Source organism: Fonsecaea monophora (genome assembly GCF_001642475.1).
Source record: "Fonsecaea monophora strain CBS 269.37 chromosome Unknown Scaff22, whole genome shotgun sequence".
Lineage (NCBI taxonomy): Eukaryota > Fungi > Ascomycota > Eurotiomycetes > Chaetothyriales > Herpotrichiellaceae > Fonsecaea > Fonsecaea monophora.
This window is the reverse complement of record NW_019173953.1, coordinates 141,438-160,149: the sequence shown is the minus strand read 5'-3', so window position 1 is coordinate 160,149 and position 18,712 is coordinate 141,438. Positions and strand designations below refer to the sequence as shown.

The 18,712-nt window shown below is 53.4% G+C and overlaps 9 protein-coding genes across 9 annotated transcripts; 3 read left to right on the top strand and 6 right to left on the bottom strand.

The window, feature by feature from the left end:
• Positions 1-231: 231 nt before the first annotated feature.
• On the bottom strand, positions 232-1,879 carry AYO21_04113 (hypothetical protein; the record flags this gene model as incomplete). The annotated part of the gene is made up of 6 exons (XM_022654086.1): positions 232-529; positions 579-916; positions 965-1,115; positions 1,169-1,281; positions 1,336-1,760; positions 1,816-1,879. The coding sequence occupies 6 exons, from the start codon at positions 1,877-1,879 to the stop codon at positions 232-234; spliced, it is 1,389 nt and encodes a 462-aa protein (XP_022513601.1).
• Positions 1,880-2,747: 868 nt separating this feature from the next.
• AYO21_04112 (hypothetical protein) lies at positions 2,748-3,838 on the top strand (the record flags this gene model as incomplete). The annotated part of the gene is made up of 2 exons (XM_022654085.1): positions 2,748-2,808; positions 2,889-3,838. 2 exons carry the CDS (start codon positions 2,748-2,750, stop codon positions 3,836-3,838), a joined length of 1,011 nt encoding a protein of 336 aa, XP_022513600.1.
• A 986-nt stretch (positions 3,839-4,824) lies between these two features.
• Positions 4,825-6,291, bottom strand: AYO21_04111 (hypothetical protein; the record flags this gene model as incomplete). The annotated part of the gene is made up of 1 exon (XM_022654084.1): positions 4,825-6,291. The coding sequence occupies one exon, from the start codon at positions 6,289-6,291 to the stop codon at positions 4,825-4,827; it is 1,467 nt and encodes a 488-aa protein (XP_022513599.1).
• Positions 6,292-7,172: 881 nt separating this feature from the next.
• AYO21_04110 (hypothetical protein) lies at positions 7,173-8,718 on the top strand (the record flags this gene model as incomplete). Its single annotated transcript, XM_022654083.1, has 3 exons — positions 7,173-7,251; positions 7,303-8,413; positions 8,475-8,718. 3 exons carry the CDS (start codon positions 7,173-7,175, stop codon positions 8,716-8,718), a joined length of 1,434 nt encoding a protein of 477 aa, XP_022513598.1.
• Positions 8,719-9,001: 283 nt separating this feature from the next.
• Positions 9,002-11,127, bottom strand: AYO21_04109 (hypothetical protein; the record flags this gene model as incomplete). The annotated part of the gene is made up of 3 exons (XM_022654082.1): positions 9,002-9,493; positions 9,557-10,831; positions 10,948-11,127. The coding sequence occupies 3 exons, from the start codon at positions 11,125-11,127 to the stop codon at positions 9,002-9,004; spliced, it is 1,947 nt and encodes a 648-aa protein (XP_022513597.1).
• Positions 11,128-11,910: 783 nt separating this feature from the next.
• On the bottom strand, positions 11,911-12,252 carry AYO21_04108 (hypothetical protein; the record flags this gene model as incomplete). The annotated part of the gene is made up of 1 exon (XM_022654081.1): positions 11,911-12,252. The coding sequence occupies one exon, from the start codon at positions 12,250-12,252 to the stop codon at positions 11,911-11,913; it is 342 nt and encodes a 113-aa protein (XP_022513596.1).
• Positions 12,253-13,345: 1,093 nt separating this feature from the next.
• On the bottom strand, positions 13,346-14,176 carry AYO21_04107 (hypothetical protein; the record flags this gene model as incomplete). The annotated part of the gene is made up of 1 exon (XM_022654080.1): positions 13,346-14,176. One exon carries the CDS (start codon positions 14,174-14,176, stop codon positions 13,346-13,348), a length of 831 nt encoding a protein of 276 aa, XP_022513595.1.
• Positions 14,177-14,839: 663 nt separating this feature from the next.
• On the top strand, positions 14,840-16,246 carry AYO21_04106 (3-carboxy-cis,cis-muconate cycloisomerase; the record flags this gene model as incomplete). Its single annotated transcript, XM_022654079.1, has 1 exon — positions 14,840-16,246. One exon carries the CDS (start codon positions 14,840-14,842, stop codon positions 16,244-16,246), a length of 1,407 nt encoding a protein of 468 aa, XP_022513594.1.
• A 445-nt stretch (positions 16,247-16,691) lies between these two features.
• On the bottom strand, positions 16,692-18,127 carry AYO21_04105 (hypothetical protein; the record flags this gene model as incomplete). The annotated part of the gene is made up of 3 exons (XM_022654078.1): positions 16,692-16,822; positions 16,923-17,031; positions 17,135-18,127. The coding sequence occupies 3 exons, from the start codon at positions 18,125-18,127 to the stop codon at positions 16,692-16,694; spliced, it is 1,233 nt and encodes a 410-aa protein (XP_022513593.1).
• Between the last annotated feature and the right edge of the window lie 585 nt (positions 18,128-18,712).

The window sequence follows — 18,712 nt, the reverse complement described above, 5'->3', positions numbered from 1 at the left end:
ATCATGGTCTCGAAGACGACGATCAATCGGAAGTGGCCACTCCCGAAAGCACTACCATTTCAATCTCCTATCCCCACACGATAACGATGAAGACCTAATCATATTCAGTGCACATTCCCTTCCTCCATGCCCGACATGGGCTCAACACCATGGACTAAATCATCACAGCTTCGCCCGTAAGTGCATTAAGTCTGCCATGATCTCAGCCACCGTACAGGATAGACGAATTGCTTAGTGAGTACCATTCACTTCACCCACTGCGGTAGCCTTGTGTACGCCATTGACACCACTGACAGTGTCCACTCCGCTCATCAGTTTTTCAGGGACCCCCTTTTCCGCCGATTGAGTTGCAGCAAAGTTCTCATCAAAGACTTCCTCAGCATGCTTTTCGGCGTCGTGCATGTGGATCCAGTCCTCGCGCGGAAATTGTACGGACTTGGGATCCTCCTTGACTTTATCCCAATCCGCCTTGTGCCACATGTCCCGTGTCGTTTCTCCCGTCTTCTGCACCGCCTTTACCCGGTCATACCTGGAGACGGTGTCAGGATGTGACTGAAATAAGGCTCAACATGACCTACCTGATCCTTTGATATGTCCGGACAGCATCTGGAACCTGACCTTTCCCGGCACGCCTGAGGCAAACTGCTAGAGTGACACCATCTTCCATGGATTGTGTGGCCCCCTGAGCCGAGGTTGGTAAAAAGGGATGTGCTGAATCACCCAGCAAAGCGATACGACCGCCTTTGCTGACCCATGTTGGCAGCGGATCTCGGTACACCAATTTCCAATCGACGAGGTGGCTCTCCGGCGTTTTCGAGACAATAGTCTTGCAGAGAGGGTCCCAACCCTCGAATACTTTGTACACATCCTCTAGCTTGCCTGGAAATGACCAAGATTCGTCGATATCTGCCTCATCCTGTGCGAGAGTTAGGCGAGGTGAAGACACAGGTCGCTATGTACTTACCCTGTGCGTTAACACCCAACAGCAGTCACTCCCGTTCTTGATGGTGGAAAAAAGAAAGTGTACATCTTGCCCGATCCAGCCTTGGAACGTGTCGCCGTTGTCACAGAAATGCTTCGTCCGGGGGTCGGCAATCATATCGGTATTTGGAAACCTGACCAAGAACAGTTAGCACTCGCCACGTCCTTCACTCTGTCCAAAGCTTACCAGGCACGGAAGACCGCGTAGCCACTGCTCTTTGGCTTGTCAATATATCCCAGGACAAGCTCCCGTGCTTTTGACCTCACGCCATCCGATCCCACCACCATATCGCCATATACCTGAGGCCCGTTAACGAGGCGGTCCGAGCATCAAAACGGATAGATAGATCATACTCTTTCTCCATTCACCAGTTCGATACCGGCTCTATCGTCCTCTTCGAAGTATTTCTCAACTTTCTGTCCAAGATGAATGGGGATCTTGAGGTCGTCCCTGGCGTAATTGAAGATCACCTCGTGCAACTCTCCACGATGACCATTGAAAACCGGTGCATCGGGATCCATGGGGGGTGTCGGTTGAGTGATGATGTGCTCTCCGGTGTACTTGTGGATTTTGAATCCATGCTTTACGAGGTCGATACTCAGAGCTCTCATTTTCTTAGCTATCGAGCCATCGACGCCCCATCGACGAAATATTCGACCAGCATTTGCGCCAAAGGAGATTATGTCTCCCAGGGTCTTGAGCTCAGGGAACGACTCATAAATTTCCACCTGGTGGCCCTGACGATGGCACTCTATCGCTGCTGTCAGGCCGCCGAAACCTAGTTTGCTTGTCAACTCTGCAATCCTTTCTGGAGCACTACTGGATCTACATACCTGCCCCGACGATAATCACCTTGATGCCAGTCTTGGACTTTGCAAAGGGTTCCTCTGCAGCCATAATGCTCTCGGTAGACCTCACTTGGTCCCTCTACTTCGCTCTTGGATGTGCTCGATCTCTCCAAGGAAACAGGAACTGTTTGAGGACTTTGAGATGGGAAATCGAGGTCCGACGACATCAAATTCACTTTTGATCAGCATATCAAGCCGATATAGCCCCACGGCGACCTCATCAGTCCCTCCTCACGAGCAATGCAGCGCGGATGGTGAGTGACTTCGGAGATAGTGCAGCCTTTCTCCAACCGAACTGCCGACCCATGCATTGCACTAAAACAGATAATGGAACACAAGATCTCGGGGGATAATTGGGCTCCGTCCTGGCAGTGGATAACCTTCTCCACATCGACGTCGCTCACCCCATCTTTTCCCCTTCTGAGGACAGACTCTAGGTCTGGAGTATGCCATGCCTACAAAGCCTGTTTGTCATCTTGGACCCCGTTTTGCAGTGGATTTTTGCCAGAGAAGGTAATTGCATGCTGCCTCCATTCGACCCTTGCATTTAGGAAGCGGGTTTCGCTGCTCACAACTTCTTCTCTAAAACCCCGAGAGCCCGTCGAACCAGAAGAGTGAGTCCACTGCACGAGGTTGTCAAGGTCGAATATTTATCCCCGAACAGGTGACCTGAGTACTTCGGCTCCTGCCATCCAGTCATACAAGTCTATCTTCTCGTCTCGGACTCGCTTCAATTCGTTGTCCGATTTTTGTAACAGATTGGCTCGCACATTCCCCAACAGCCGCCTTCCACTGAATTACCCCTCCTCTATTCTGCCACCGTACAACATTTTCGCACCATAAGATCTTTCCTCTAGGCACTTGATTGGCCTGTCAAGGTTCCTGAGGCTGACTTCCCGTCACAGCATTGCTTCACAATGACTTCACACCCAGAGTTCAATCAATACACTACGGCAACAGAGGTCGCAAAGGCATTTAGTGATGGGGTTCGGGGCAAGACAGGCGGGTTTACCCACATTCTTCTCCGACCCAAAATTTCGCTAACGACATTGATGCAGTGGTCATTGTAGGGGTATCGCCTCAAAGTCTCGGTGAATCAATGACCACTGCCCTGGCCGCTCAGTCGCCTTCGCTCTTGGTGTTGGCTTCTCGAACAAAGGCGAAGATCGAGCAGGTAGCTGCCAAAGTGAAGACCGACCATCCGACAGTGCGGCTGGGAATTGTCGAAGTCAACTTATCGTCTCTCGATTCCGTTCGCAAGGCTTCCAGGGTTATCCATGATCTGGTTGATCGAATCGATATTCTCATTAACAACGCAGCTGTGGTGATGTCTACGCACGCGTTCACGACGGACGGTCTCGAACTCCAGTTCGGAACGAACCACATTGGCCCGTTTCTCCTTACAAATCTCCTGATGCCCAAACTTCTCCGAGCGGCGCAGAACTCAACGAAGGGATCGACGAGAGTCATCAATCTCACCAGCCAGGGGCATATAATATCTCCAGTGCGGTTCAGCGACCACAGTTTCCGTAAACGACCAGAACAAATCCCTGCCGAGGAGCGACCAATGTCAAGGCCGAATGTGTCGTTCGACCCGCCTGCAGGGGAGACTTATGCTCCTTTCGTGGCCTACGCCCAATCAAAAACTGCGAACATCCTCTTCTCGCTCTATCTCAACCGGTACCTTGCAAGCGCAGGTATACAATCGATCGCAACGCATCCAGGGTCTATCTGGACGGATCTTTCTCGTAACTTGAACGAGAAGGATGTGTCGCTGATCGAGAAGACAGGTGGGTTTTGGAAGGATCTGGACCAAGGTAGTGCGACAACGCTGGTCGCCGCGCTCGACCCCAAGCTTGTGGATCCGGGGGTCATCTACCTGAGCGACTGCCAAGTTGCAGAGCCTGCAAAATGGGCAAAGGATGAGAGAGCGGCCGAGAGACTCTGGGAACTGAGTGAAGACATTGTTGGGCAGAAGTTTGATCTGGTTGCAGGGAGCCGACTGTGATGCGAATGAGTGGTTTCTAGGCTACTTCAGAAGCAGATGGTGGTTGTGTTTGTCGGCGAGAACGACCAAGAAAACCCTCGCGAATTGGCCCTCCCTCAAGAAGGCGGGTATCGTGCTGATCATTTCACTCGTTGCATTCATTGTGGGCTTAGGGTAGTCCCTTGGACCCGGCAGTGCTTCCAGAGACTTCGAGGCATTTTGGCGTTGGCGCGAAGTGACCGAGTCTCTGGCTACGACACTCTCCCTGGTCGGATTAGGATGCGGCGCCCCTTTCGCTGGCCCCCTTGTCCGAGTAACGCGGGAGAAATCCTGTCTACGTGATAAGTTTTGGGTTGTACTGCGAGGAGGCAAACGGCAGGCGACATGTAAAACCCCCGCAAAAACCCCCCTCTACCGGTGCACGCCGGTCTCAGCCTTCCTGCGCTCGGGAATCATCCTGGTCACCGACTCCGTCATCGCCATATCAACCGCCTACCTCACCTCGCCTTGGTATACAGCGTCGTCGCGTTTTGCTTTTTTTTTTTTTTTTTTCTTTCGTTCGAGCGCACGATACATCTTTGGACAGACACACGGAGCTGATGAAGCAATAACACACATCTTATAAAGTGGAGACACTAGACAGGTACCTACATGACGTTTTTTTCTTAGTCCTGCTTTTTTTTTTATATATGTCAAAAACTAGAATATGGACTTTATTGAGTCGAGTCGACGGTACTCGACTCGATAGAATCACTGTGTTGTCTATTGTTGACTCGAGTCTATCTAACGTATCTTTTGTTTTCCCTTTCCGGTCAGGAAATATAAAATCAACCTCCCTGAAGACATGATGGGCAAGAAAGGACTGAAGAAGGTGGAAGCCACGGGTAGTCGCGCCATTGGAACAGCTGCGCTTTGATCTTTGATAGAAGATTCTCGAGCACAAAGGACAAGAATGCTTTCGTCTCCCTCACCCTGACCCTGACCTGACAGCTCCAATCTCATCCAATCTAAGCTGGGATCTCGTGGTCTTTGGCATCGACACCTTCTCTCCACCGGTACCTGCTCGCGACGTGCTCGTCCCGTGGCCCCGTCTGGCCGGGCACTCCGTAAAAGTTCTCGCGGTAGGTGGCGCCGGGGACGGCGTAGTCTCCCCAGAAGAGGCCGCGGGCTTGTAGCTCCGGGACGAGTAGGTCGACGAGGTCGTCGAAGCTGGCGGGGAAGACGGCGTAGGCGATGTTGAAGCCGTCGACGTCCGCGACGTCGACCCAGGTCTGTAAGGAGTCTGCGACCTGGGACGGGGTGCCGACCAGCACGGGCCCATTGCCGCCGATGCTGACGTGCTCGGCGATGGTCTGGCGTGTCCAGACGCCCACGCCGGGGCTGAAGCGCGCGTAGCTCTCGACCGTGGCCCGCACGGCGTTGCTCTCCACGTACCGCAGCTCCTCGCCCTCGCCGTACCGCTCCAGGTCGATCCCCGTCCACCCGCCAAACAGCGCCAGCGCCCCCTCCAGGTCGGCGTACTGCTTGTAGTCGGCGTACTTGGCCTGCGCCTCCTCCTCGGTGCGGCCCAGGATCGGCGTCACCAGCGCCAGCACCTTGATGCTCTTGGGGTCGCGGCCGAACTTGTCCCGGGCTAGGCGCCGCACGTCGGCGATACTAGCCTTGCACGCCTCGGGCGCGTGCGTCGACACGAAGATGGCCTCGGCGTGCTGCGCCGCGAACTCCTTGCCTTTGGAGCTCGTCCCCGCCTGGAGTAGCAGCGGCGTGCGCTGTGGCGACGGCGAGCAGATGTGTGGGCCTGGCACCGTGAAGAATTTGCCGCGGTGGTTGATCTCCCGCACCAGCGCCGGGTCCGTGTACACGCCGGTGGCGCGGTCGAGTTTCACAGCGTCGTCCCGCCACGACGACTCAAACAGCTTGTACATGACCTGGATGTACTCCTCGGCCATAGCGTAGCGGTCGTCGTGCTGCGGCTGCGCCACCAGCCCCATGTTCCGCGCCGCCGAGTCCAGGTACGATGTCACGATGTTCCATCCCAGGCGGCCCTCAGTCAGGTGGTCTAGCGTCGACAACCGCCGGGCGAGGTGATACGGCTGCTCGTACGTCGTCGACACGGTCACTCCGAACCCGATGGACTTGGTCACGGCCGCCATGGCCGGGATGGACGCCAGCGGCTCATGCACTGGCCATTGCGCGCCGGAGCGGATGGCTGGGTCGAGCGACTGCCGGTACACGTCGTAGCCACCCAGCACGTCAGCGATGAAGATGCCGTGGATCTTGCCACGCTCCAGGAGCTGAGCGAGCTCGGCCCAATGGGACAGCTTGTTGAATTCATGTGACTTGTCCGCGGGATGCCTCCACAGCCCAGGCGACTGGTGCCCTGAGCATGTCTCGACGAAGGCGTTCAAGATAAGCTGCTTCTTAACAGGATGAGACCCTGCATGCGCTTCTGACGCGCCGTTGGTTGACGACATGGTGTTGGTTGGGATGGCTCCTAATCTGCTGAATCTAAAAAGATATAAGATTGATGTTTGCCGTCAGTGCCTTGGCCAGCTAGTCTTTGCAAACCCCTGGACATGGCCTTCACATATCAATGTGAGTTGAACACGCCACACTTGTTTTTTTTTCCCCTTAATGCTGACGTTCACTAAGACTCGCGCTGATGTCCGTGTTCATTCGCCCATAAAAACTTCTGCTTGACATGTCCCAGGAAGTCGAGCCAAGTGCTGATAGTATCCGGAAGTGGTTAGCGAATGGTGCAATCTTCTCCATATATCACGAAGTCGCCTCCTCTCCATGGCTGTGGTTCCACTTCGTCCATAACCACTCCAAATCTCTTTGTCACACAAGATCGACGGCCGTTCAACGACAAGCAACTATTACCCTTCGGCTCGTTATCGGCCATTCGGGACTCTCCAGAGTTACCACTTCCATCAAGCGAAGACTCCTCCACCCCTGGTAATGGATGGGTACCTGGATCGTCCGTCTTATGCCCAAGGATCTGCAGACCAGATTTCTCGTTATGATGACAGGAAAGAGGTGCCTTTTTTGTGTGTTTCGGGAGCATGGCGTGCTCTTCGCGTGTCTGACGTCTTTAAGGGACGGAATTTTGTCCTCAGAAGTTTTGCGGCTCGATTCCACGTGAAATTTGGTCGAGAGAGGAAGGGAAATAGATAAGGTCGTCGTGCGGTCAAGATGATGCGAGAAAGACGTTAGAATCCTCAAGCTCGTATATTGAGTTTGTCGTAGCACACCTGCTCCTTGCGATTCTCTTGCGCCTCCTGACCAGCCTGCAACCCGGAGCCTCGCTCAACATTCGGTTTGTCCTTAGTTCGCTCGGGCGCAGCACGAAACCATGTCTCGCTCGGCGTCGGTCTCGACAAAGCATCCCGAACTCCAAGATGTCAGGGAAACATCTGTCCAGAAGTACCCAGGTAAGTGTCTTAGCGCTGAGTTGAAAGGAAGCCCCCCTAATCATCTCACAGTGCGCTGGTACCGCTCGACCTTCTACAACGCCACCATCCTTGGTCTTTGCAATTTCGCCGCGCCGGGTATCTGGGGAGCCATGAACTCTCTCGGTGCGGGTGGCTTGCAGAAGCCGTACCTAGTCAACGCTGCAAACGCCCTGACCTTTTGTCTCATGGTGGTGTCCTGTTTATTCTCGCCAGTCCTCACAAAGTATATTGGCATCAAGGGCGCTCTCATGTTCGGTACTTTGGGATATGCCCCATATGCGGCGGGCCTCTACACCAACAATCGGTTCGGCACAGAGTGGTTGGTACTCGTCGGAGCGGCCCTCTGTGGGATCTCAGCTGGCGTTTTCTGGGCGGCGGAGGCTGCTATTGCAATGGCATACCCTGAACCTTACAACCGCGGAAAGGTTTTGGGATATTGGCTCACTTACCGCCTCGGTGGGCAAATTCTGGGCGGCGCAATCAACCTGGGGATCAATGTCGATCGCAGCGAGGCAGGCAAGGTCAGCTATACCGTGTACTTGATCTTCATCGCTCTGCAAGCCACAGGCCCATTCGTCGGTGCACTGCTGAACCCACCCCACAAAGTCGAGCGCACCGACGGCATCAAGGTCGAGTTGGAAATCCTCGAACATCCCTGGCGCGAACTCAAGGCCACCACGAAGACCTTCTTCACCAAGCGGTACCTGCTGTTGATTTTGTTCATCGGGCAAACCGTGTATGCAGAGGCTGTCTTCTTCACATATCTCTCATTGTGGTTCAGTGTCCGGGCCCGCGCACTCGGTTCGTTCTTGTCTGGCATTCTTGCCGTGACCTGCGGTAATCTTCTTGGTCATTATCTTGACCGCACCAAGCTGTCGGTGAAGCTCCGGTCACGATCGGCATTCTTCACAATTGTCGTGCTGCAAGGCGGATGGTGGCTCTGGGCCACGGTTCTAGTAACAAAATTCCGACACACCAGGCCATCGTACGACTGGACCAGCAGTGGCTTTGGCCATGCATTTGTTCCCTTCTTGTTCTTGACCACAGGTTTCCAGCTCAATTACTTGTTCTGCTATTTCATAATGGCGCAGCTGTCTACAACGCCAGTCGAGATTATTCGCTATGCGGCGTTGCTTCGTGGGTAAGGGCAAATCACCACCCCTCACTGTTTTCTTTCGTCCATGGCCGGCTGACAAACATAGAACGGAATCCGCATGGCAGGCTGTCAGCTACGGGCTGAACTCGATCAAGATATTCGCCGAAGTAGGCGGAGTGTATATCAACTTCGGACTCTGGGCAGCCGCATTGCTCCCGACGTGGCTGGTGCTGAGACATTTTGGTAGCGATGATATTGCTTCCGAGGGGGCAGGAGAAGAAGGTTCTTCGCATTCTGGAAGCGCGTCTGCAGATGAACCCATCCAGGCACCTATTGGAAAGGAAATATGAAAGCGTGTATGGCCCGGCCACTGTTCGGCTTGGTTGACGGATTGTATACCGGTATCAGAGACTGGCATTTGCTGTCGCTGTCATCAATTATTCCGATTCAAGGGATCGCAGAAGAGGGCTGGACCTTGATAACCCATGCCTCTGCCAGAATCTTGTAGGGTGGCGGGAAGGTCCAGCGTCCGCCCTGCTCTGACACCTACCTCAATACAGGGTTCCCAATCTCTCACGATGATAGGTACACCTCTTCGTCAGTCCTGTGGTGTATACAAGTACTTCGCAAGTCCTAATACCATCTTCTCAACCCAACTCTTGCATGGCCGCGGCCACCTCGATTAGCTTTGAAGTAGTACGGTACAAAATTCAACTCAGTGATGACACCCTTGTCGAGTATTTGCATTTCTGGCTCTCTCACCACCACACCGGGACAGGCATGAAGGTGCTTCATGTTGAGCTTGCTCACTCCTTCTGTGGTGAGTGCCACATACGTGTCTCGTGTTGTAGCGTCGGTGACCGTTTTCTCTACAAATGAACATGCAGGATGGAGCAGAGTGCTTTTGAAGTGGTCGTCCACCCAAGGGTTGTCGACATCCTCGACACAATACACGACTGGCCCACGAACGACTGCCAGGGTATCTTGGTTCGTATATGGATGCGGAGCGACAAGGCGAGGCGAAATATCGACATTGAGAGAAAAAGAGCGGTAAGTGGACAACCAGTCAGCCGTTAGAATGAGATAGCCTTTCTCGACCGCATACGTTGGTGGCGCAGGATCTAACTAACAGCTCGTTAGACACTTGAATTTCCTCGAGAGTGGAAGATTGATTTGGTGGTAGCTTACTGTCCACTCCGTGGCCCACCCCGGTATTCGAAGAGCTACATCGACAGCAACCAGCGGGGACTGCGTCTGAAGAGTGAAGTCAACCTTCCCATCCCAGGGCCATTGGCTCCTTTGAGATAGGGTGGCAAGCTGGGCGCCAGATCTAAACTCGTAGGTGCTTGAGATGTATAAATGGACGTTGATTCGATGTGGGTTCTCTGCTGTTTGCGTGTACACGTAGCCACCAATTTGTCCAAGTAATCGAAGAACGCTCAGAGGGCAACAAGCACACGTAAACCATTCTGCACGCTTTGAAGGGTCTTGGTTGCTGGACGCGAGCTGGTTAGCGTACGAAAACCTAGTACCGTCATGCGACACGGCCGTCAACACGGCGTTGTATAGCGATAACTCCATAACATCGCTGAATCGGCGGTCGACATCAAACTGTAATATTCGCTCAGCCAGCATCATGACACCAATGGCGGCGCAGGTCTCTGAGTAGCAGCCTCCTTCGTCGGTACCCTGAGGGAGAAAATAATCAAGTCCAAAGCCCTCCCATTGCTTTATGGCGCCGATTCCTCCAGTCACATACATTTTACATTCCACCATGTTGGCCCACAGCCGGTATATAGCATCTTTCAAGCGCCCGTCCGAGGTTGGGTCAAGGCGCACTAAGTCGGCAGCTGCTGTAAGGAGGTACATGGCGCGGACAGAATGGCCTTCGATAGTCTCTTGCTCCACAATCGGTTTGTGGGCTTGATAATACCAAAGAGCATCCGGCTGGCCCCAATATGGCAGTATCACATGGGGCGCTTCGCCCCTTTTCTTGGCCTCGTAACGGAAGAAGTGACTGCCATCGATGCCAGCTGGATTACCTCTCTCAGTGATGAAGAATGTTGCGAGCTCGAGGTGTTTGGGATTTCGTGTACGATGGTACAATCGAAGAAGTGCCAGCTCGATCTCGGGATGGCCTGGGTAGCCAGGGACCTGACCCTTTTTGCGCCCAAATCTTTTGCATAAAAGCTCGACGTACTTTAGTATCGGGTCGAGGAGGTCATTGTTCTTGTAGAGGTAATTGTGAGCTAGGGCTGCCTCAATGAGATGGCCTGCATTGTAGAGTTCGTGGAGATCACGCAGGTTGGTGAATCGCTGTCCAAGATCGACGACCATAAAATGGATATTGAGATATCCATCGTGAGCTTGAGCTTTCTGAATCATCTGCACCAGCTCTTTAATTACCAATTCAACCATGGCGTCAGGATGTTCAGGGAGGAAATAGCACGCTCCTTCGATCCACTTGGCAATATCAGATTCCCTTCGAGATTTTTTTTGATGTTAGCTACCTTCTTCAATACTAGTCGGGACTAGACGAGACGCAATTACCACAACAGATGATTTGGTATTGGCCATACTTTAGGAGGATCTTTGTATGAAGGATGCCATTTCATGTCGAACGCGTCATATCTGCCCGTCTCTTTCAACTTTCTGAGTAGGTGAAAAAGCGTCTCCGAGGCCACAGCTTCTCGACGTCGGGCAATTAGTGATCCTGGTGTAATTGAAGTCCGCATGAAGGTCTCTTGTGGATAGACCATGGTTGCGGGATGAGGCTGCGCGAGGATTATTAGTGAGATGGGTGCGTAAGGTGATTGTAGGACAGACCGAGGATGCAGCAGAAGGACAAACCCTTTGGTAAGCTCTGGTAAAATTTAATCGTTGAACTTCTCACTTGTAAGTTATCCTAGTCTCGAATCTACTGGTGGTTGGGGTGAGTTGTGGTATGCGCCACGCTTGCCACTTTCAGTGACTGCTAGTCGAGGATATCGCCGCTATTATTCTGATCTAACCAATAATGAGCTAGAGGCCCTTGGCACTTGAACGCCTGTACAAAATCTCCGACTCCAACACCAACATCAGCCTCCTTATGCGTCATCTTCGCACCAAATGAATGTCAATTTCATTTGCCGGATCTGCAACCACCGGTATTTACTCCATGAGTACATAGGTCTGTAGGCAACGGATGCATAGGGTATGGCAGGAAGACCACCAGTACCGCCAGTGCTAGAGGAGTCTAGCTCCTTGCAGGATTTTTGAGGAGCGAACCTTCGTATCCAGATCGACAACTTTCGCTTGTTGAACCAGGGGGCAGCGCAGGCTCGTCCATCGATGGCAAAGCATATGAATTGAAGTGATCGTACTGACTGGATCCATGTCTCTGAGAACTCAGTATGCCCTTCTCCGACCACAACAACACGCGCCACACGACGCATCAAAATGGCAAAAAGTAATTGGTACAGTCACTGGATTTGCGTCGCGGTGTCTATCGCCAACATCTTCCAAGGCTTTGATTCAGGCATCTACTCGATCACCATCTCAGACTAAAATTCGGCAATTACCTCCACCTGTCCAGTGGGTGGGAAGGCGTCGTGGCTAGTATGATCAGCTTGGGCAATGTCATTGGCAACTTCTTCGTCTCTTGGTAGTTTATCTGGCATAAGAGACGTCGACTGGCCTTTGTTCTGGGTATCATTATCCTCCTGGGCGGAGTTGCCCTTCAGGCCAGCGCCTTGGACTTCCCCATGATCGTGGTTGGCAGAATCGTGGCCGAAATTGGCACTGCCACCGTCGGCACTAATCTTGCTGCTTAACGGGCCTAAGTTTCCTCTCCAGAAATCCGAGGCCGAGTGGTATTCTCCGTCTGCATAGGGTACGACCACCATGGCTCTCGGTCAACTCTCTGGCGTTGGGGTCCTGACGGTCTACGGAATTCTCATTTTTGAAGGCCTTGGCTTTGCTTCTGGAACAATGTCACTTCTTGATCGCCTGTTTGGAGAAATTGACAAGATCGAAGCGCAACTCCGGCCGGGGGACTGTCGACGGTCGAGGAGGTCATTCTAGACAACGAGGACAAGGGCACCGCGGTGACGCAGGAAAATGTCGAACAGAAGTGATGGATTGGTTCTTATAGTAAGCAGCTTTAGCCAGACTCGTCAATGAACAACTATCGTAGAGAGTGAGACATCATACCTACCTACCCTTCAGATTGCAACTTTTCCACTCCTCGCGGAACAACATGGTGGATATATACCTAGTGACTCACGGACTCAGAATGACCCACCCCACCACCCACCAAAATGCATTCCCTTACGTGGTATTACTCGTGGATCCAACCCCCTTCGTGCCCGCCCATAGCCTTTAGCCCATACATTGCATGACTAACACCCTACGCTACCTACTTTTACGACAATTTTTATGGTCATATAATGCATTTTCGAATTAACCGACCAACTGACCAATCAGGTCTTGATTATCAGTTCTGATTCTCAGACCTCATTGCGACAACATGCGACAATACACGGCATTGAAAGAGAAACGGTCCCTTAGATCAGTTGGTTAGATCGTGGTGCTAATAACGCCAAGGTGAGTCACTCCCTAGATGCTCAGTCGATTCTGCAAAAATAAGGTTGCTAACGGTGTATCAAGGTCGCGAGTTCGAACCTCGTAGGGACCAAGCAGCCACTCTCTTATATTTTTGCCGGTTCTGCACTTCTAGGAGCATACGTGAAAGTGTCGATCGATGCACAAGTACAAGTAGAACTGGAAGGAATAGATGTATACGCGTGTATGTACTATGCTATACTATGTATTTCCATTTTAGTTTTTTTGTCGCATCTCTAGTTTTTTCCTCCCTCGTTCTTTTTTATTCTGGTCCGATTTTTCGATCCAAAGCCAGGATCATGCCCCCCCGTTTTTTTTTCTTTGTTTTTTTGGGGGTTGTCATCCCTCTCTGGGATGTTGAGACGGACGGTCCCTCTAGTCTTCGGCGTCCAATTCGGGGTAATGCCGGTAAATCCCCAAACTGTACTTCAGTCGCCTATCACTCTCCAAGTAACTCTTGACCTTGTCCAGTGCCTTGACCCGTTCGTAGAGGGCAAACACCTTGTCGTACTTGCCACTGCTCTTCAATTTGCCCACACGCTTGGGGAAGGCGTAACTCACGCCGTCGACGGTCTGGAAGAGGACCAAGTCCGCATAGGTCAGTTTGCCGCCATACAGCCACTCACCTCCGCCCGAGGCGGGGCCGGAGAGGACACGCTCAAAATACCCCAGGAACTTGGGCAGGCGGACGGCGCGGTAGTCGGCCGCCTTCTTGAGAGCCTCTTCTTTCTGTTCCTCGTAGTAGGCTGAGCTGGCGATCGGGTGGTGGACGTCGTGTGGTTCATTGGACAGGCCGTCCAGTGCCGTCAACGTGAGTGCGTTGACGTGGTACAGTCCGACGCTGTCCGCGGTGACGTCAGGCACCAAACCGAGCTTGGGGCCCAAGTAGGCGAGAATATTGGGTGTCTGGGACAGGAGGATGTCGTCGCCGTGTTGCAGAATCGGTGGAGCCAAGGGAGGAGGGTTGTTGGCGTCTCCGATGTTCTTGTCGCTGATCTGAGCCATGACCGCGTTGACGCCGGCATCAGTTTGGTTGGCGACGTCGATGTATGGTGTGCCGGTCGCTTCAAAGGCAAGGCGGATGTGCTCGCCTCGGCCTGGAATACTGGGCCAGTAAATGAGCTTGTAGGGCAGGGAGTCGCCCGTCTCGCTTGCCGTTTCGGCGCCGGTTTTCTGGCGCTTGGAAGAGCGTGTGGAGCTGGCCATGTTGAAGCAACACCTGAAGACAAGCGGTTGAAGAGGGACTGAACTGGGACTGATGTTCCCGAAAAGATTGAGGCTATGCGCTGCGGAGTGAGAGACCTTGAGGGGAAGCTGCTTCGGGCGCAGGAGTCGTGGGCTTTGCGCGAGGTTGAAAACTACTACTTGTAGAATAGCCTGTCTCATCTAAGACTCTTTGTAACCGCGCAAGGATGAAAAGGAAGAAGGAACAATCCAAGTTCCACACGATTCGACGGGACTGATGGAGTCTGCGGTGGTATGATGTAGTTGGAGGGACCTCCTTATACATATGTACTCGGCCAGGTCGGTCCCTCGTGTGCCGAACCCCTCGGGACAGCGGAACATTGATTCTCCTATTCCGGCAACTTACCCCAACCTCCGCATTCTCGAGAGCCTCCAACTTCCAACGGGATTTGCCTTAGTCCACGATCCGGACAGAAATCATTGGCCATGTCTCTATTGAGTAACGACATCATTATTATGCAAGGCCTTCACTTGCGGTCCGAAAGTCAACAGTACATCTTACACGACCGAGAGTTTTCGTATCACAAGGCCCTTGTTTTGTTGTCTTTAGTGATTAACCTCAAGTCTGCCTGACCATCGTAACTGACCCTCTCCAATAGGCAAATACATGCTACAAATTCCACAATGACCTCTGTACAAGACTCCCTCATCTTCGGCAACATCCTCTCCACCCGGGAATCCGCCGCGATCTGGTCCGACAAGACCCGCACACAGTGCTATCTCGCGTTCGAGGGCGCGCTGGCCAAGGCGCAGGCCCGACTCGGCATCATCCCCCAGAGGGCCGCCGACGAGATCATCAAGTTCTGCCTGGACATCCGGAACGTCGACTTCCACGACCTCCGCCAGCAGACCGAGCTGATTGGGTACCCGGTGCTGGGCTTGGTCAGGCAATTGGTCAGTCACATCAATGCGATCGAGCCGGGGCTCGGGGAGTGGGCGCACTGGGGTGCGACGACGCAGGACGTGACCGACACGGCGACGGTGATCCAGCTGTGGGACACGATGAGCCTCTTCGAGAAGACGCTCGAGGACATCATCGCCTCACTCCGGTATCTGGCGGACAAGTATAAATCCACCCCGATGGCCGCCCGGTCGAATCTTCAGCAGGCAGTCCCCATGTCCTTTGGGTTCAAGCTTGCCAGGCTCCTCGCGACATTTCTCCGCCATCGCGAGCGACTAAAGGACGTCGAGGCGAGGCTGACGGTGTTGGAGTTTTCCGGCGCGGCGGGAACCTTGGCGACGCTCCCGCCCACGCAGGACCTCCCCTTGCTCGGTCTCGAATGCCAGCGCGAACTGGCCAAAGACCTGAACCTCAAAGTGCCCGAGATCGCGTGGCACACGGAACGCGACCGCATCGCCGACTTTGGCTCCCTGTGCGCCATGCTGACCAGCACGTGCGCCAAGTTCGCGCTGGACGTCAAACTCATGATGCAGACCGAAGTGGGCGAGGTGTCGGAGCCGTACGCCCCGCACAGGGGGTCGAGCAGCACGATGCCGCAGAAGAGGAACCCCATCTCGTGCGCGTACATCACGGCCATGTCGTCGACGGTGCGGCAGCTGAGCGGCAGCCTGTTCGAGGCCATGGTGGAGGACCACGAGCGCAGCACGGGGCCCTGGGAGATTGAGTGGATCGTGCTGCCGCAGCTGTCGACCCTGACGCACGCGACGCTCCGGCACACGGCGGAGCTGGTGGCCGGGCTCGAGGTACACGAGGACGCCATGAGGAAGAACCTCGACCTCTCCAAGGGCGGCATCGTCAGCGAGGCCGTCATGATGGGCCTGGGCAAGACCCTCGGCCGCCAGTACGCCCACGACATCGTCTACGACCTGTGCCGCAAGTCGCAGCTCGAGGACAGGCCGCTGCTCGACCTGCTGTGCGAGCACGACGAGATCAGCAAGAAGATGACGCGCCAGGAGTTGGCCAGCTTGTGTGACCCAGCCAACTACCTCGGGTACAGCGAGGCCATGGTCGACAAGGTCCTCAAGCTGGCCGATGAGCCTCCTCAGCAGAGGAAGCCGAGTCTGGTCTAAGCCAGTACGGAGGCGTTTCATGGTGGGGGATTCAACTGTCTCGTAACTCCAAATGGCCTCGGGAGTGTGCAGACACCCATTAATTGATCCTGACACGCGGGATTGAGACACGATATAATGACTCTACTCAATTAATTTAATTCTAGTTGCGGCACGTGCTTAATAGGGCGATTGAACCAAAAAAAATCCACGAGTTACTTTTGACAGACAAGTGTCAAGCGAAGTGTCAGGAGCATATAATGTTTCTCCTCGATATGTTGCATATATATATCCGAAATACCAACCGCTGGCATAACGGCAAATCTTCGCCACCTATGGTGGCCGACGACTATATCTTCTTCCTCACTTGATGTTCTACCAAAGATCACCAACCAGAGGATATTTGTTAATCAATTCTCTACTCGGCTGTGCTCTGGCTGGTGTATCAACTGTGTGAGGGATATCGCTAGAAGCCGAGTGCTTGGTTGAATGCATCGGCGGCCGCTTGGCCAGTTTGCCCTTGCGCGGCGGTGGCACCCTGACTGCATGCATCTAGGGCTTGCTGGGAGGCTTTGCATTTGACGTCGAGTTGCTGGCCTGCAAGAATATCCATGTCAGCGATGAAGGCCCAAACTCATCGAAACACCAAAAGAAAGTACTGGTAAACTTGGGAGAAAGGAAACAAGAGACCACTTACAAATAAAGTCCGTGATGACCTTGATGTTGAGTGCGGAGCCATGCGTAAATGTTGTCTTGTCGTTAGGCTCAAAAGATGGCTCCTTGCGGCCGTCGAGACCATTAGCGAACTGTGAAGCTTTTGTAAGCATGTGCCGGTAAATTAACAGTATCTCATGTCGGTGACGTCGCCGGAATTCGGAGATAGTGTCCTAGATGAAACGATCGACTTACGATGATGGTTGGGTCTGCACAGGAACCCAAATCCAGGCTGGAAGAGCTGCTGGTTGAAGTGGAAGTGCTCATTGTCTGACTTGCGGTACTGGTCGAAGTAGCAACCGCCGCAGCCGACGTCGTTGTGGCAGCGACAGCAACCACTGTAGAGGAGGCTACCGCGGTAGTTTCTTCTGCGGCAGGGGGCGCGGTGCATTCTGTTGCCGCCGCCGAGTCAGTAGCTGCGGCAGTCCCTGCAGAAGCAGTGGCGGAGGCAGCGACGGCAGCGTTGACCTCATCTTCAGTGGCATCCTCAACAAGCAGATTCTGTGTGAAGATACAGCCGACTGGGTCGTTTTGATCGTCGCAGCTATTTCCCTTCGCAGTCGGATCACCGAGCGTGCCGGGAGCAAAAGTGCCGGACTGCAGGGCATCAAGAGGGTTACCACCGATGTTGGCAATCTGAACAGCGAGTGCCAGAGCGATGTCTTTGTTAACAGTGGCAGCATTATCAGAGGCTGGATCCTGGTGCTGCGCAATGGCCGCAATTTCCGGGTTTACAGCTTGGATTGCGGTGCAGGGAACAGAAGCCTGTCCGACAGCTCCAGTGTTGCGTTCGAGAGCTCTATAAATCAAAGCAGCTGTCATACCGTCGACATCCCCGGCAGCTTTTGCATTGGTGAAGGCTCTGTCGGCAGTGGCTTGTTGAAGGCAATCTGTGTTGGAAATATCGCCCTGTCCAGTGGAAGCGGCCGCATTGCCGAGGAGACCAAATACAGCATCCACGATGTTGTCGGGGTTGTCTGTCTTCAGGAATTGGTTGACAATGGTAAGAAATTTCTCGTGCGAGTGTTCTTGCGGCACTTCACGTCGGCCAAGTTTTGCATTCCAAATTGGAGATCGAGTTTGCATTCCATGGTCATGGCTCCGCTTCATGTGCAGGTTCGCTGGGCGGGCAGCTGCGACATCAAATCCGGCAGCGAGGAGAATCGAAAGACAAATGGCTGGTTTCATTTCGGCTGTGTCGATATGTGCTTAAGCTATCGTGAATCTCGTAAAGAGCGTGAGGGTTTAATCTGGTTTGGTAATACAGCGTAGGCCACAGACCTGATCGGTTCTCCAGGAACGATGTTGAATTGAATGTGAAAGGGAAAGAACAGAGTAGAGAAAGAGAATGTGAGGTTGCGAACGAACGGGCACGATCGAGCTGGATCAACAGGCTGGAGAGCCGAACAGCAGGAAGAGAGGGAGACGGTGCATATATACACAGAGCATGGGTGTTTCCCTACCTGCAAACTTCCAATGAACTTCCCTCCGTCCAACACTGGTGTGCCTCAGATGTCCGGGACACTGCACCATCCCCTCTAGAGAAAGTTGGTCTCTGCCGTAACAGCATTTTAGCGAGGAACGAGCACAGGTCTGACCACGATGGCTTCATCCACCACATCTCAATGAAACCATAGGCCAGCTCAACGGGATGCGGAGACTTTAGGGATCGGAATAGAGAATACCGGGCGCTGTCCATGTTACGGATCAGGTTGATCGAGTTAGCACGTGGCACTCCATCGAGCTTTGAGCCACTTTTCAAGTCTCAGACGT